The 18,355-nt window shown below is 41.1% G+C and overlaps 1 protein-coding gene across 1 annotated transcript in view; it reads left to right on the top strand.

Annotated features, from left to right (window-relative positions):
* Positions 1-18,355, top strand: part of LOC137629494 (probable E3 ubiquitin-protein ligase HERC3) — a 105,086-nt gene that overhangs the window by 41,810 nt on the left and 44,921 nt on the right. The window contains exons 3-5 of the mRNA XM_068360847.1: positions 608-1,046; positions 1,257-1,386; positions 8,132-8,244. Of these exons, the coding sequence (XP_068216948.1) occupies positions 608-1,046; positions 1,257-1,386; positions 8,132-8,244 (682 nt within the window). The remainder of the gene's footprint in view (positions 1-607; positions 1,047-1,256; positions 1,387-8,131; positions 8,245-18,355) is intronic.

Genomic DNA, 18,355 nt, shown 5'->3' with positions numbered 1-18,355 from the left:
ATATAACAATTTACTTTTGTTCATTCTCATACCCTAAGAAAAGAGAAGGTTGTCCACATTCTTCCTATACAGCATATCTGTTGTTGAAATCTGCTAATGTGAGAATATATTCAAGTAAGTCATGGGTGATGAGATTCTCAGATTTGGACTGCCAATGCCTCACCAATTGGAATAATTTGGAAGTTTGTCTTATGAATTTGGGTAAGTATCATTGAAATAAAACTAATTTTCTAATTAAAAGATTTATATATCACTGCTTACTCCCATATAGATTGGCCTGGTTTTTACTACCTTACTGGTATAGGCTTGACCAAACACACAACGATCTCTAGGGGGAACCTAATAGGACCATCACAATCTCTTGATTGGTAATTATTGATGCTATTGTCTATGCATGTAGGATTTTGCTAGTTTATGCTTCTAAATAGATAAGCCATATGAGTTATGGATAAGTATCGAATTATGTGATTTTATCGCAAAAGTTAGGTTATTAATATTTTAGTTAGATATGTTTTACCTTTTTGTGTACTTTCAGATCTTGATGTTTTTGCTTAAAATCTTTGGATATATGATAATCAGTTGTCATATAGCAATTTTGTTTTTTCAGGTGGCTATAAGTGAAAATCGAGCAGCAGCTATCACAGAAACAGGGTCAGTTGTATTATGGGATAAAGAAAGCAAATGGAGACTGATCTCTTTTCAAAGACAACAAGAAGATTCTCAATGGGATTTTCAAGATAAAGATTTAGGAAAAAGTCATGGTGACTCTGTTCAGTTACCAGAAGAGCATGAGGGGGGAAATGTGGAAAGAAACTTAAAAACTGTACAGAACAAAAATGAAAGGAGGAACATTGATAAAAAGTCTAAATGTAAAAAATTACAAGAACTTGATCTAGAACTTGTAGCAGTAGACTCTGGGCTTATTTCAGATGCTTGCAGTAGTTCCTCATCCTTAGATAACAAGGAGACTAAGAAATTAAAACAGTCCCAGAGAATTTTCCAGAAGTTGAATATTGAAGACAATGCATTACTTGCTATTGACAGTGGTGAGTACTTTTCCTAAAAATATAATTGATAGCACATAACCCTGCATGATATTAATGGTTAAATAACTCATGAAAGTATCAATGTTTCATGATGATGATCATTTTTTATGTTGATATCCTTTGATCATACCAGCTCTTAATTTTTTATTGTAGAGATCTGAAAAATCTTGTGGTGTGGCATGAATATTTATGTGTTTTTTCTTTAATCAGATGGAGTTGCTTACAGCAGTAATATTCCAGTACAAGTTGGCAGGCAACAAGTCTCAGAAATAGCATTAGGAAAGGAACATTGTATGGTGCTTACTACAAATGGTCAAGTCTATGCTTGGGGAGGTGGAATGTAAGTAAACATTGTTTATATTTTTTTTCATTGAATTATTAAAAGTTTACTTATATGCTAACTATTTTTTGTTGTTAGTGAAAGTGGAGTCTGATGTTAAATTTCAATTGTACTTTGCATTTTGCATTATATCTTGCAAGTGTATGTGATATTGGTCCTCTTAGTTTTAGGCTGTGCCCTGTTGAAGAAAAGTGAATCATATGGAGTACTGTATAATGTTAGACATGTCCATCGATCCCCAATATTTTTGTTCTTTATGTTGGGCATTTTTGTGTCCTAAGTTCCTTTGGTGAGGAGTGTATGCTGTAGTCTATGCAGGTAGAGGAAAAATCTAAGAATCTTTTGACAGCATCTTTAAAGGGATACACTTCTTTTTGGTTCTTTTCTCTCTTCCTCTCATGCCTGTCCAGTTTCTCCTGTTCAAATTTACCTGGCACAGTCCACAGAAAGAAAGTGTAATGAGGAGGATTACTGCAACTGAAGCTCGGTGTGTGGGTCTGGTCTGTCAGGTGTGAATATCTCCTCCAGTGGTGAATTAATCATCAAGGATAGTACCATTAGTGCACTGTAGGAATTAATTGATGGTCATTGCAGCTTCTATTCCCTAGATTATTATTATTATTATTATTACTTGCTAAGCTACAACCCTAGTTGGAAAAGCAAGATGCTATAAGCTCAGGGGCTCCAACAGAGAAAATAGCCCATTAAGGAAATGAAACAAGTAAATAAGAGAGTTAATTAACAATTAAAATAAATTATTTAAGAACAGTAAAAGCAATTAAAATAAATATTTTATATATAAACTATAAAAACTTCAATGAAATAAGAGGAGAGAAATAAGATAGAATGGTGTGTCAGAGTGTACCCTCAAGCAAAAGAACTCTAACCCAAGACCGTAGAAGACCATAGTACAGAGACTTTTTAGTCTTCTGCCATACCTCTGTTCACGAGTCCATTCTTCCATCTTGGTTTCCAACCTAATTACTTTTACTTCATAATGCAACTGTGTGGTATTCCACCATTTGCACATGGGGACTAAATGGCCTTTCAATGTCCATACACCATTGGTTATGGCCCTAATTTATAGAGATAATTCAGTCAGGGATTCACACCTTTGGTATCCAGTCTTGCCTTGTCCTTAATTGGCCATGGTTATAGATGATTAATGTCTAAAGAGTCTGTGGCTATCTTTGGACATTCTAAGGACACTATTTGTGAGTATTTTGTGCTGAGCACTAGCTTCGGCCATATTGTTCCCAGTGGCAGTGCAATTGTCTATAGACATGCCTCTGTATCGGCCGCATCATGGCGAAAAGGGTAGGGCATGGTCAGTGACTGATGTTGTCACATTAGATAATCCCACTCCTGTTGTATTGTATGGTATATGAAGGCAGCATAAGTTATACAATGTAAATATACTGTAATTGGTTTCCGATACATTTTTGCCAATTAAATGCCCTCCTAATTCCCTATCTTTTAACAGCAATAAAGCAAAATTTTTCTTCCTATAAATGTGGTAAATAAATTCTACAACACTGCCAGTTTCTATCTCAGGTGTTAAGCTGACCTCAGCTAGGAAAGGTAGTTGCTTAATTCTTATATACTGGTACCAAAAAACAGTTTTATTCCAGATTGTGAACTTGTTTTCCAGGCCAATTATGATGGCAATTATTAAAACCAAATGAATCATACAGTATATAAGTAGTTCATTTCCGGGTTAATTCTAAATATACCGCTATTGTCAATCATATTGGTTGACAATGCTCTTATTACTCTTTCCAAATCAACAATCTGCCTATTGCATCTGACTGAAAGGCTGTTATAAAAGACTAGCTTATTGGAAAAGGAGAAATCCCCAAAAAGATCTCTTGAGAGCAGTAATAAATCCATGTATATTTTTATCAATATAACAGTCATGACCCAAATAATTATCTTTTTGTTTTGACAATTATTTATACATACATACATATACCAAGGCACTTCCCCGAGTTTTGGGGGTAGCCGATATCAAACAAAAGAAACAAAAAAAGGGGACCTCTCCTCTACGTTCTTCATATTCATGAAGACAATAAATCAAATGTAGATATTTTTCATCAGGTATGGCATTCATGCAAAGGTATATGATATTTTGATGATTAAAACAGATACCAAGCCTAAGAGAAAAAAAACTAAAGAACATTCCAAATAAATTGCAATGCTATATTAAATGTGTAAAAAAGAAGGTACTGTAAGAGAATATAAAAAGTGTTATGAATACTCAGAATGGGAAGAAATGAGTGACTATACAATATGCATTGATAAATTAAATGGCTGCCAATAATTCTATTTGTGTAACTTATGTATATACTGTATATGCTGTTCTCTCACTGCCTACATATACACAATCCATTTGAAATGCTAGTAGCTCTCTCTCTCTCTCTCTCTCTCTCTCTCTCTCTCTCTCTCTCTCTCTCTCTCTCTCTCTCTCTCTCTCTCTCTCTCTCTCTCTCTTCTCTCTCTCTCTCTTGCAAGCTTGGAATATACTAGTAGATACATTAAAGCAAAAGCAAGTAAATTAAAAATGCACAGGTCCATAGGCATAAGATAATCCAAAAAGGCAAAAGAGATTTAATATACTGTATTGCCTCTAGGAGAGGAGATATTTTGGCACAGATTAAAAGGGTTAAACGGGTACGGTAAGCCTTTAAAAACTCTAGAGAAATGCATCTAGTAATGTAGGAGGCAATGCCTAAATCACCATGTAGGAGCCGATAAAGCATAATGTACCCATTGCTTCCCAAGTCTGGGACCCTCAGTATTATTGTTCTGGTAGGGCAAGGTCTTGTGTCTCTCCTGCAAGGGAGCATTGTCATCCTTAGGTATTTCTTTGAAATAAGTGTGAGCAGAAGGTAGCTCATTTTCTGCACCAAACTCATGGTCATGAAATCCACTTCTACTTTATTATTACTAGCAAAGCTAATACCATAGTTGGGAAGAAGGATGCTATAAGCCCAAGGGCTCCAACAGGAAAAATAGTCCAGTGAGGAAAGGAAATTAGGAAATGAATAAACAAGAGAAGTAATGAACAATTAAAATGACATATTTTAATAGCAGTAACATTAGAATAAATCTTTCATGTACAATCTATAGAAACTTCAAAAAACAGGAGGAAGAGAAATACGATACAAAAGTGTGCTCGAGAGTACCCTCAAGCCAGAGAACTCTACCCCAAGACACTGGAAGACCATGGTACAGATGCTAAGGCACTACCAAAGACTAGAGAATAATAGTTTGATTTTTTACTGTCCTCCTAGAAAAGCTGCTTTCCATAGCTACACTTACCAAGAGGAAAGTAGCCACTGAAAACTTATAGTGCAGTAGTTAACCGTTGAGTGAAGAAGAATTGTTTGATAATCTCAGTGTTGTCAGGTGTATGAGGACAGAGGAGAATGTTGAAAGAATAGGCCAGACTATTTGGTGTGTGTGGGCAAAGGAAAACAATGAGCCATAACCAGAAAGAGGGGTCCATTGTAGTACTGTCTGGCCAGTCAAAGGACCTAATAACTAATTTCAGGGTTAATTTTGATGTAAACATTGGTCATGGTTGTGAAATTTGCTTGTAGCACAAGTTTAGGGATTTTTGATGGCTTGACTAAGTTCTGAAAGTAGATCTTGTCTGGGGAAGGGCTGTTTCCTTCTTTGCACTCTAGACAATCAGTCTGAGGGTCAATATTGTGTTAGGAAGGTTGCGGTGTTGTTGCTCTTACTTCAATAACTTAACTTCAATACAAGGTTGCTGTGTTGTTGCTCTTACTTCAATAACTTAACTTCAATAGTGCAGCATCTCTAAGGAGGATATCGTGCTTTGATTGCTGTTACTCTTTTTGGAGAGTAACATGGAGATGGTGGTGGAATAGTGGAAGACCAAATATCAGCATTTCTTTATTCGCTGTGCGGTTGTTGTCTTCAGATCGGGTCCTTCAAAGGTGACTGTGGCCAAGCCATTTGTGGGCGTTCGTGCTTTTCAGCTCATATGTGAGGAGAGCTCTGGCTCTCTAACAACCCCAGCAGGGAGCTTGAGGAATTTCTTCTTAGCAAAATGAGTTGCCCACTGTAGGGTGGAAAGAGGAAGATGGTAAGGGGGGAAGTTGAAGTAGGCAATACCCCCTTCTTCTGAGGTAATGTAAGTAAGGGATGCCTGCCATACCCTTGGGCAAAATGGTAGCCCAACAAGCTGAGCCTTGGGTATTGAGGGTCGAGATGGTTACTTACCATCCTCCAGGATCACCCACTCCCTCCTTCTTGCATGTATCAATGGTGTTCCAGAAGTACCATGCAGGATCATGGAAAACCTTAACTTTGAAGGGTTAGGACTATTCTGATGGCTTCTATAGCCAACTCTTCCTGGTAGAAAAGTCAACTGGTGGATGGGGGCGAGTCATCGACATACTTTTGATGTTCTTGAAGAACTTGAATTTCCTGATACTTGTCCATCAGTCTTTTCTTGAGTAACTCCACTTCATCTGCAAGTGCGTAGCTTACCAGTTTGAGGCTCTGTGGTTTGAATTGTTCATGTGAGTGTTTTATCCTGGTTTGGGAGAGTCACATGCACTTCATGACAGTACAGGAGGATATTCTTGCTTGGCTTCAAGAGAAATGTTTGCATACTTGTGAATGTCCTCTGAAGCTGTCTGCAAAGGAGAGTAGGTTCTCTTATGCCATTGGTGTCCTAGGGATGTGGTCTTTTAGTTGTAGTTGCTCCTCATCAGGTTGTGGACTTCCTCCTCTACTGCCACTGTGAGAAGCGTTTCTTAGTCAGCCATGAAAGGCTGTTGCTTATATTTGAGTCAGGTATTTAGACTGAAAGGCTTTAATCTCTCCTCTTAGGAACTGCCTATGCTCATAAGGAACTTGCCTTGCTTTGTCTTGCCTTGTCTTACTTTGCCTGGCCTGGACACTCGGGTCCCTCAAAGTGAGAGATGAACATTGTCCTTAGAACTCTTGGAGGGATGGGGTTCTGTCATGTTTGTCTTTGTGCCTAACTTTGTGGCTAAGCCCTAGAATCCACCAGTCTTTGTACCCATTTTTAAGTCCTTCTTGATACCCTCCTCCTTCTGATACCTTGTTGATGGGGATCTTGAGGAGATGTTCTCATGCCAGTCACTGCTTTTTTATTCTACTTGAAGAGGACTTTTCACATCAGTCCTTAGTATTGCAGACTCTTCCTTAGCACTCGGAACAAAAAGAATGAGGTATCCAACAATATTGTCTTTCTGCTTTTGTGAAGTGATGCAGTAAGCTTATGCGTTGCCTGCTTGGGGAACAATAGTCTAACTCGGAATAACTCATGAAGTCAAGGGTATCACCACATTAGTAGCCTTTCTGAAGAACCAATCAGTATCTTAGGTATTGAAGGTGGGTGTCTGAAGAATCAATAATCTAGACCACCTTCACCTGCTTTTACCTATGTGGTATTATCCAAAAGTCATTGGACAATTTTTTTTACCATGAGTCCTTTGCTGGTTGCTCAACAAGTTATGTAGTTCTCCTAGCTCCCTCATTGGACAAAGATAATGTGGTATGAGGTTAGAATTGAAGGGGATGCAGTTTTCCGAACCATTACATGGTGAATTAGGTGCTTGATACTGTATAGGTAAGCTTTATAATTTGACAGAGATCTGTTATAGAGACAACTCTTCCATCATCTTACAAGAAAAGGGAGGATGGGCAAGTGTCTACCAAACCCCTTGATTCACATTACCCATGGTTTGACTCTTTCAATGTGGTTTTGCCTAACCTGGTATATGAATATCATCTGTAACCCAGCACAAGTTTCACATTATTAGCCAAGTACCTAACAGCTGCTACATCTATACATTGCTGATTATGAGGTTATTGAAGTAATCTCCTCTGCTTCGGACTTGGTACCAGTAAGAATGGCATATTCCTGAGTGAAAGCTTCTACCAGTCCAGATCATTGAGAATGCCTTCCACCAAGGGACGGGTTTCCTTATTATAAGGATGAAGGGTTATAGTCACATAGAACAAAAATAAAATTTCAAAGTATAGATTTTAGATTTTCTTGCTATACAAACCCGAGGTCTTATAGCATATTTACCCCTTCAATTTTCCCTCTTACTCATGAGGCTGGGGGCCGAAATTTGCTTGACCCGGTTTTCCTCACCTACATGGTGTTACTTAAAAACCATTTTAGTAGTTCAATGGCTTTGCCAGCTGTTACGGAATCAAACTCATAGTTTAAAAGACTTGGGATTCCATAGTTAGGAAGAATACAAGTTTTTTTGGAAATTGTAAAAAGACTTAGGTTCTCATAGCTAGGAAAAATACAAATTATTTTGGAAATTTTTTGCAAACCAAAGGTATTAATTTTTTTTGCCATATCTGCTGTATATTTAATGGTTGTTCATAGGTAGGCGTTGAGGAATCAAAATTAGATTTCAAATTTCACTTGGGGGCTTTTCTTAGACAAAAAGTACCATTGCCATTTCATAGAGTGTGGTTTTGATGCTAATGACAATTTTTCAATTATTTAAAGAGAACTTCTATCGACAATTTTATGAACTAAAAATCTGGTGTAAACATTTCGTCAGAACAGTCTTGTCATGTTTTTTATGATGTAGAATTGTTTACTTTGTATAAATATCTTGAAATATTTAGTGCATTGTGGTTAAGGTATTTGATATGCAGCCCTTTCATCTAAAATTATTTATTTCGTTCTATTTTATTACTGTCTTGTTTTTCTCAGGCGTGGTCAATTAGGGACAGGAGAGCTGCATTTCTCTGATGTTCCCTTGCAAGTAGAAAACCTTCATGGTCTTTACATTAAGTCTATATCTTGTGGAGGCTGGCATTCTACAGGTATTTATTTTTTCTATTGGGTCTTGCTGAATACAAACTTTGTCCATATGTAGAGATGATTAAGCTTATATGCTGGAAAAGGCCCTTGAAACTTGACTTGGTGGTTATCAAATGACAGGTGAATGAGGGATCTTACTCACTTGTTTGATATAATCAAGTCATTTTAGTTACTAACATTGCATACTGATGTCCTGAGCTGTACTCATGTTGCAAACTGTTTTGTGTTTTTTTTTAGGATTTGGATGCTTTTTAATAGGGATACCTAAAAGGGGGAAATGAAGTGTCCAGGTAAGGGTATGATGTGTAGTAGGTTAATGTCAATCCTGCTGGTAGATCACCATATGCACTTTTTCTAAAGTGCATAGTTATTTTTAGGGTGAATGCTTGAAAACAGGTATGCCCTCCATTGTAGTGTGACAGATCTAAGAGGATGAAGAAGAAGGCTTGATAGCATTCTTTAGTGTCTTTAGGGGAATGCACCTCCGTTGACTCTAAAGGAGCTTTTTAATGTCTTCCTACTTTTCTTTTGCCCTATCTGACTGGTCCTTCAGTTACTCCTGGTTTCTCATGTGGTTTAATCCATATTAGGGGCAAGCTCACAACCCAAAATGCTTCTAAAGCAAAACAATTTTTACCATAAAAATAAAAGGGAATTTACATACCTAATGCAATCCACGTCTTGATAAATGCAAGTATACGCTGAATTTTAGAGATTTGAAATACCATATATTACTGTGTAAAGGGCAAAATTTTAAGACCAGATTTGGAAGAAAAAAGTCGGTTTGCCCATTACACGAGGGGTACTTTTTGAATTATGAAAATGTTTATTTTTTTTACCTTTGTTGTGGTGTTACGGTATTCTAATTGCATAGGGTTCATTAATAGGAAGTAGTTTGGAAGGATTGACTTAAAATCCTATAATATACTTATTTTAATTTCGATATAGAGTATAGCTTTTTGTTTGAGTAAAATATGAATATTTACCAGCAATTTTATCGTTATTCATTAATAGTACTGTACTCGGGCTCAGTTGTGTGAATCTATTGGTAACTTCGTAGGGTAGCCTAATTGTCCGAAACCTTGAATTTGCCATATTTGTACCGGTAATTAATATTTTTACTTGCATAGTAGTCAGGAAGGATTGACTGAACATTGTATGATATGCTCAGTATAATCATACTCTATAGTAGTGCATTTAAGTAAAATAAGAATAAGAATTATTTTTCTCTTACAATACTTCGTCACCAAAAACTTGTTTTATGAATAGTACTTACCTGGCATTTATATATATATAGCTGATATCTCTAAATCGGCAGAATTTTTCAAAACGAGGCAACCGCCTTGTGGTGGTTGGGAGGTAGGTGGTAACACCCGTCACAGGGTGGTCCAAGGAATCATTCCCGTGTCCAAGACTTCAGTTCATCTCTGCCGGCTGGATCGAAAACATCGTCGGTCCACCATTGAGAGTTTTTCGAATCTTTTTCCCTTCTTCGCTTTTTTGGACTTCGTTTGGTGAAATACACTGATTTAGGGATTTGGCAATCGTGTTTTGTTATTTTTATTGTACTATTTACTTTGTTTATCACGAGTGAAAACTTAATTTTTGTTTGTGCACTATATTTTAGGGGCAAAGTTTTTAATCCTGATGACGGAAATACGTTACGCCAACTCTATGACGTCACAGTCGTGTGACTTAATCTTCATTGTATGACTTGCAAATTCTCTTTTATATGTTTTTTCTTGTAAAGAATGGGAGGAATTCCACTTATATAAGTTTTTTACTTTTAATGTAAAATTTTAAAGAAATATTTGTCCATTTAGTATTCGTTCTTTAAATCATCGATCTAATTTCATAATTTAAATAGAACTAGCGTATGGTTAATTTACGCTGTTAGTTCTCGTTACTATCGATACAGTCCCAACTTGCCTTGGTAGCGTTCTTTTCGATATGGGAATTAAAGTTTTGGCTATAATACTCCAACAACAACGATATGGGAATTCTAGTTTTAGTATTTTCATTTATATGTTCCTATTGTTTACATTTATATATATAGATACGTTATTGCTATATCTGTTCTTTTTATCATTACAACTCGCTTGTTTTTGAAAACCCTTTGAATTAATTGTGGATTACATTTGTTTTCCCATTTTCTGTTCATTTTAATCTTTAACGTATAACTTTCCCGGCGTTTGTATGTAACTACCGGGTAGGTATTTATGACATTTAATTTTACCGGTGGTTATATGTAACTACCAGGTGAGTGTGTTCAACATCTATTTTTAATCTCAACTCTTGCCCGGGGGTTTTTTCTTTTTGTGGCCGCCGGGTAAGTATGTTTGAAAGTTTATTTTATTATGGAAATGTCAGTTTAATATTTTATAAAAATATTTTGTTACAGTTTATATAGCAAGTACTAGAGACGATATTGCTTTCTCATTCAAGCCCGTGGCAGCAGAATAAGTTCTCTCACAACGGGCAGGACTAATTATGGTCTTTTGTGTAAGAGTTTAATAGTGCAAGTTTCAGTGCTAAATTAGGCATTGGATTCTTTCAGCACAGTGGACGTCGTTTTCCTAGCCTTAGACCTCTTCCAAGCTCCCTGGCCCATGGGAGAAGGAACGTCGATCGGCGAAAGGAAACGAGAGGCGTTCGCTCTCGAGCAAACGCCCTTGCGAGCGTTCCTGTTAACGTTCCCAAGAATGCTCGCCCTTGCCATGGGAAAGCAAAGAGCGTTGAACGTTAAGATTCTTACACTACTTTTAGAGTTTCGCATTGCATCACTTTTGATTTTAATGGCAATACAGTACTTTAAGTCATAGATATTCGCTGATAATATCAATGCTTACAAACCATCATTGACTCGGGTTTTGTCCCAGAGCGCCAGTCAGCCTTATGAACCCTTTGGTCGGAACCGAACGCGCCGAGCGGCATAATGAATATCATTTTGCCTTAACGCTCAGCGCTAAGTCTTTCAAGACAGGACGAATGCAGCCTCGTCTTTCAGGGCGAATGCTGCCTCGTCTTTCGGGACGAATGGAGCCTCGTCTTTCGGGGCGAATGCTGCCTCGTCTTTGGGGGCGGGTGCAGCCTCGTCTTTCGGAGCGGGTGCAGCCTCGTCTTTGGGGGCGGGTGCAGCCTCGTCTTTGGGGGCTGGTGCAGCCTCGTCTTTGGGGGCGGGTGCAGCCTCGTCTTTGGGGGCGGGTGCAGCCTCGTCTTTGGGGGCGGGTGCAGCCTCGTCTTTGGGGGCGGGGGCAGCCTCGTCTTTCGGGGCGGGGGCAGCCTCGTCTTTCGGGGCGGGGGCAGCCTCGTCTTTCGGGGCGGGGGCAGCCTCGTCTTTCGGGGCGGGGGCAGCCTCGTCTTTCGGGGCGGGGGCAGCCTCGTCTTTCGGGGCGGGGGCAGCCTCGTCTTTCGGGGCGGGGGCAGCCTCGTCTTTCGGGGCGGGGGCAGCCTCGTCTTTCGGGGCGGGGGCAGCCTCGTCTTTCGGGGCGGGGGCAGCCTCGTCTTTCGGGGCGGGGGCAGCCTCGTCTTTCGGGGCGGGGGCAGCCTCGTCTTTCACGTCTTATAAGATCTTTGTCAAGGATGACTTTAGTGATCACTCTCCCCCTGTTGAATTATTTGAGGGTAACAGAAGGAGAAGATCCTAAGTTCTGTTGCTCCATGTTCCCCACCCTCTGAGTTTTCACGTGGTCATTAATGGAGCTTTAAGAATATATTAATTTTTGTTTCTTAAAACAGAAACCTTTGATGCCAGCTTCCTTATCAGATAGGCCAGGATAGCAAGGGTGGAGGTCTAGCCACGTTTAGGTCGAAGACCTTGTGGCAGCCCCACAGAGATTTTTTACGGCCCCCTTGGTGGTTTGCTGAGTCTCTTAAGGAATACAGGCAATGAGGCTGGATAATTTTGAAATCAGAGGTCATAATTAAGGTACGTTCTTCTCCTTTTTTCTTTCTCTCTTCTCCCTCAAGAGTTGGTCAAAGACAGGTTTTGGTGTCTTAATCAGCAAGAAATTTTCTGCATGCTTTTTCTCTAACCGAACTATCAACAGTAGGAGCCAGACTTTGCTACTTCTGGCGAGCCTGGGAGAGGAAAGGAGCAGACCTTTGGTCCGTGTTTTTACTAAGGATGGATGCGAAATCTTTTTCCTAGTGAATCCTCCTTTGTTAGTTACTCCGATAAGACTTTTCTGCCTAACCGACTTTGCAACTTCAATGTCTCTCTTTTGGGAGAGGGAGTCTTTTGTCCGGTCCTGGACGTAATTGCTCTTTACGCCTTCGTTCAGAAGTCAAAGTTCTCCATGGAGACATCAAAATCTTTGGAGAAGAGGGGAGCAGACCTTTGGTCAGTACTTCTTCTGAAGGAGGATTACGTTTTCCTTTTATAGGGAAACCTCCTTTAGTTTTTAGCTACAACGATTCTCTCTCCCAGTTCTAGAGAGGAGTCTAAGTGGCAGGCTATGCAATCAAACTTTATCTGAGGTTTGTTTACTAGAAAGAACGGGTGTAGAATGGGTCAGTTTCGGGCCGTGTGTTTTGGTCTCAGCTCCGCCCCTCTTATGTTCACGTAACTTTTGCTTAATGTAGCAGAATACTGCACTCTAGAGAAATCAGAGCATCCCTGTATCTGGATTTTTAGATAACGTTGAGCCTATCAAATAATTAGGTCTTCCTGTCAACTAGAAGAGTCTCTTCTGACACCAGGACGCTCAGCACCACGTCTTTTAGAACGTTCAGCGTCTCGCTCTGTTAACCTCTCGGCTCCACGTCTTACAGGCTCCACGTCTTACAGGACGATCGGCGCCTCGTCTTTCAGGATGCTCGACGTCAAAGTTCTAGCATGAGGCATGACTTTGAACATGAGAATCTAGGACTTCGTGATGACACTAGTCGAATCGTGTGTCGAGATCAAGGACGCCTTCATTCTGATCTCTTGGATCTAGAAAGGAGGTTTGTTCTAGGGCAAGAAACATCGGGGCAAACATGCTCAGCAGGAAGAGACTTGTTTTTCCCTCAGAATGGTCTCTCAACCCGCAAGTCTGTCAGTCTCTGGATGTTGTGGGGTAGACCTGTAACAGACCTTTTTTGCCTCCAACTGGAAGAAGAGGATCCCCTACTGCTGCTCCCTAGTCCCGGACGAGGAAGCTGTAGCAGTGGACTCCTTCTTGATGGATTGGACGGGGGTGGACATGTTTGCGTTGCCCCCGTTAGAGATCATCAATCTGGTCTTCAGGAAATTCGCTCTCCTCGATTCGGGGCGAATAATCCTAGCGGCTCCATTCTGGCCTGCTAGGGAATGGTTTTCGGAAGTGATGGGCATGTTGATGGACTTCCCAAGAAGACTTCGGCAAGTCTAGATCTTCTCAAACAGCCCCACTTCGAGAGGTATCATCTAACCCACCTTGCTCTCAACTGACTTCCTTCAGACTGACTAGAAGCTTGTCAGATCTCGAGGCTTTTCGGCACAAGCGACGAAATCTATCGCCAGAGCAAGGAGGATCTCTTCACAAAGAGTCTACCAATCTAGGTGGGAGACCTTTAGAGCTTGGTGCAGGCGGCACAAGTTTTCCTCATCCACTACCTCTCTGAGCCAGATTGCAGACTACTTCTTGTACCTCAGACAGGATGCTAAGCTGGCTGTATCTACCATCAATGGATACAGCAGTATGCTCTCGGCCGTCTTTAGGCATAGAGGCCTAGAGTTGTCCCAAAATAAAGATTTGCAGGACCTCATTGGGTCTTTTCAGACGACGTAATAGGTACTCTTAAACCTGGATGTGGTGTTTAAGTTTCTGTGCTCCAAGAAATTTGAACCTATCTCGCTAGCCTCTCTTCGAGTTGTAGCGAAGAAAACCCTCTTCCTTATGACTCTAGCGAATGCCAAAAGGTCAGCGAAGTCCAGGCCATTGGGAAGAGGGTGAGCTTCAATTAGGATAGGGCAGTTTGTGCCTTAAGGTTCATCTTTCTCGTAAAGAGCGAGAACCCTTCGTAACCCTGTCCTACGACGTTTGATGTCATTAACCTCACGAACCTAGTGGGTCGAGAGAAGGTAAGACTCCTCTGCTCAGTTAGGTCCCTCAAAGTTTTTTTTTTTGGCTCACACTATGAACGTGAGCTGTGCATCCAACTTGTTATGGTGTTCAGTGAAAGATCCGCCAAAAACCCCTGTCTAAGAATGCTTTGTCCTTTTTCCTGAGGGAGAAAATTAGGGAAGCCCACCTCTTATGTGAGGAGGAACACTTCGCCCTGTTGAAATTACGGGCTCACGAAGTGAGAGCCATTGCTACCTCTCTGGCATATCAGGAATATATGTTAGTTAGGCTATTCATGGATGCAATTTTCTGGAGGAGCAACTCTGTCTTCGCTTCTCATTAACTTAGAGAGGTGAGAGTAGACTTTGGCAAGTGCTATACCTTGGGCCCATACATAGCTGCGGTTTCTGTATTAGGCAAAGGAGTTAATAACCTCACTCAACCTTGGTTTATATGCATGTATGAGGGTTTGTGTTTTTATGATAGTCTGAGGACTTCGTCTTGTGGTGCGGTTCCCTCAGTCTAGATAGATAGTTTGTCTATGTTGCAGGGTTAGGTGGTTAGTTTTAGTAAGGTTGCAGTTTTTATTATATGGGGCGAAGGTAGTTTCTGAAGTCTAGTCAAGTTGTTGGTCTTATCCCTTTGACAGACTCGATTGAGTTTTTTGCAGCATTGCAGGCTTACTCCTGGATAAACACTCCTAAGGGAAAGCCACTCTAGAGGCTGTACCTTTGAAATCAGCTACCTTAGCAGGCAAGGAATCAAGGTGTTTTTATCTCCTACAACTCTTTTGTTGATTCCCCAACGATGTTCACTGTCTGTTTCCCTCCTCCAAATGTGTGAATCAGCTACAATATATATATATAACTGCCAGGTAAGTACTATTCATAAAAATGGAGTTTTTATGATAAAACAAAGTTTTATGAATACTTACCTGGCAGTTATATATATATTCGAAGGCCCACCCACCTCCCCTCAGGAGACAGGTCGGGCATAGATGAACTGAAGTCTTGGACACGGGAATGATTCCTTGGACCACCCTGTGACGGGTGTTACCACCTACCTCCCAACCACCACAAGGCGGTTGCCTCGTTTTGAAAAATTCTGCCGATTTAGAGATATCAGCTATATATATATAACTGCCAGGTAAGTATTCATAAAACTTTGTTTTATCATAAAAACTCCATTTTCGGACAACTATGAATATTTACATTATTTACTAAGAGATGGCAGTAGTGGTGGTTGTCCGAAACCTCAAAATTTGCAGGTTTTCGGTATCTCACCCTGGTATACGGGAAAACAATGATGCAAACAAGTTTAAACAAAGGAAAAAACTTTTTTAGTAAACTTGAAATTCATGGTAGTTAGTAGGTAAGCAGCAACTGCAGTATAAAAATGGTTGTTTGTCATTTATGGACTGTGGCAATGGGGCATATCTGTACTACTAGTTATCGAGAAAGATAATTTTACATAGCAGTTTGCAAGGGTTGACTTAGAATCATATATGCATATTACAATTATATAGTTGTATGTTTATTAAAAGATAAGAATATTTGATTTAATCTTTATTGCAAAAACATGTTTTTGAAGTTGCCAAATATTAAATGAGAATAGGAGGAAGAAGGTTAGGAATGACGATATGTATATATTGGGTGAATGATGTGAACACTGTGTTCAGACTCACGAATCGTTTTAGTTTTATACTTTCTTGAACAGAAATGCACCTTATTTTATAAACTAAAAACATAAATATATAACAATAACAACAACAAAAATTATAATATGTGTGGTAAGATTTATAGTAAAAGTGTAGTAGCATTAGACTGGCCTTGAAATTGCCGTTTGCCGATTACATGGATTATATGATAAAAACGCTTGCTTTTTTAAAGAAAACTTTGAGGTTCGGCCTTTACATGGGGTCATCCTTTACACGGTAATATATGGTATTATTTAAAAAAGAATTTTCAATATTAATCTTACCCGATGATCATGTAGCTGCAACTCTGTTGCCCGACAGAAAAAACCTAAGGTCGGGATACGCCAGCGATCGCTATACAGGTGGGGGTGTACAACAACAGCGCCATCTGTCGAGTAGGTACTCAGGTACTTCTTGTCAACAAGAACCAATTTTTCCTCTGTCGTGCCACCGGCAAGACCTACTTGGATACGCTGTTGTTTCTGGAGTTGTTTTCACGCTTTTTGGTGATGTATTCGCTCTAGATATTAGCTTTCGCTGTTCAGGAGTTATTATCATTAACTTATCAAGCTTTTTTGATTAGTTTTGGATTAATTGTTGACGACTTTGATAGATTTTGGATTCCCCCCTTGGCTAATTCAAGAATTCAAGATGTCTGACCATTCTCAAGTCCCTAAGTACAGGCAGTGTAGCGCTAGGGACTGTTCTAGGCGTCTTCCGAAGGCCTCTATAGATCCTCACACCGTTTGTTCCAATTGTAGGGGTAAATCCTGTCAATTGGAAGATCGATGTGAGGAGTGCGCTGGGCTTTCGGAATTTGATTTTAATGAATTCCTTAAGAATGCACGTAGGCTAGAGAAGGATAGGATCAGGAGGAGTTCGTCTCGCTCTTTTGATTTTTCCTCTCCCCATGCCCCTCAACCTATTCCTTCCCCTGTAGTGGTGACTCCCGACCCTGCTACTAGTGCTCAACCCTCGATGGCGGACATGATGCGGGCCATTCAGGCTCTTGGTGACAGAGTGGAGTCATTAGCTAATGACCGGAATCAACTTTTGGCCGATGTCAAAGAGTTGAAAGAGAAAAGTGCAGTGGGAAGTGTAGTGAGTGCAAGTGCGGTGAAAAGTGTCAGTGTCAGTGTTACGCATGAGGGTGCATCTGTTCGTGCCAGTCGTCCTCCCAGTCGGGGACCTCTTGCAAGCTCCCAAGCCCAGGGGAGAAGCAATGTCGAAGGACCAAAGGGTTCGACAGGCCTTGATCAGCGTACGGATGTACCCTCAGTGGTTGCGGACGTATCTGGCAGAGATCGTCCCATCCACAAACAGACGAGTGAGCCCATTCATTCCTCGTCTGTGGAAGAAGTTTCTAGGAAGAAACGTTGGACCAAGGTCTCACGACCTCTCAAGCGCAAGGTCCCTTCCGAGCGAGTCCAACGGCCCAGGTGTAGCCACTGGGTCAGTTCGGACTCGCCGCAGTCTTCCGAAGACTGCACACCTCCCAAGAGAGGTAGAGTGGTTCCGCAGCAGGCAATCACTCCGTCTGTTGCCGCACCTACCACGGTAGACCCTAAGTGGTCTATGCTGCAGACTATGCAGTCTCAGCTTGCTTCCTTCATGCAGGAGTATCGTGCTGAGAAGGTTGACACTGCACCTGTTAACCTACAACCTGCCACGGTTGTGCGCTCAGCAGATACTGCGGCTGCCTGCTCCCACACTCCGCCTGTGAGAGCTCCACCACCGATGCGCAGTCGACCCTGCCAGACGCATGTTGACGTTAGCCGACATGCGTGAGCTACCGCATCAGCAGTGGGAAGGTGCTGTCAAGCTGCCGTGTTTTGACGCAATGCGGCAGTCTCCGCAACCCACGGCAGTCCTTCCCACACACCAGCACTCCGCTTTTGTTGTTACCAGCTCTCAGACTGACCAGCAGCGGCATGATGTTGGATCCAGTGCAGCTACGCATGCACCCGTGCTGCCGGATTCAGCCGTTCAGCTTTCTGCTCCACCTTTGCCACTTCCTCCTCAGCATTCGGATGAAGGAGTATCTGATGACGACGAAGCTGCGCATTTGGACGATCCGCACTCCGACATAGAAGAACCCAAGTCTACGCCTCCCTCCTTAGACTTTAGGAAAGTCCTTGCCCTGTTTAGGGAGTTGTATCCGGAACAGTTTGTGTCTGCAACCCCGCGCTCACCTCCCTCTGAGTTCGCTTTAGGCATGCAGTCAGCAGCTCCTGCCTTTACGAAACTCGTACTCGCGCGCTCATCCAAGAGAGCTTTGAGGGTACTGGGAGAGTGGTTGCAGTCCAAGAAGCAACTGGGGAAGACAGCCTTCATCTTTCCACCTACCAAGCTTGCTTCCAAATCTAGCGTCTGGTATGCCACGGGAGA

The sequence above is a fragment of the Palaemon carinicauda genome, chromosome 37, assembly GCF_036898095.1.
Source record: "Palaemon carinicauda isolate YSFRI2023 chromosome 37, ASM3689809v2, whole genome shotgun sequence".
NCBI classification, from domain to species: Eukaryota; Metazoa; Arthropoda; class Malacostraca; order Decapoda; family Palaemonidae; genus Palaemon; species Palaemon carinicauda.
Note: the sequence above shows the minus strand (reverse complement) of the source record. Positions and strands in the feature narration are given on the sequence as shown.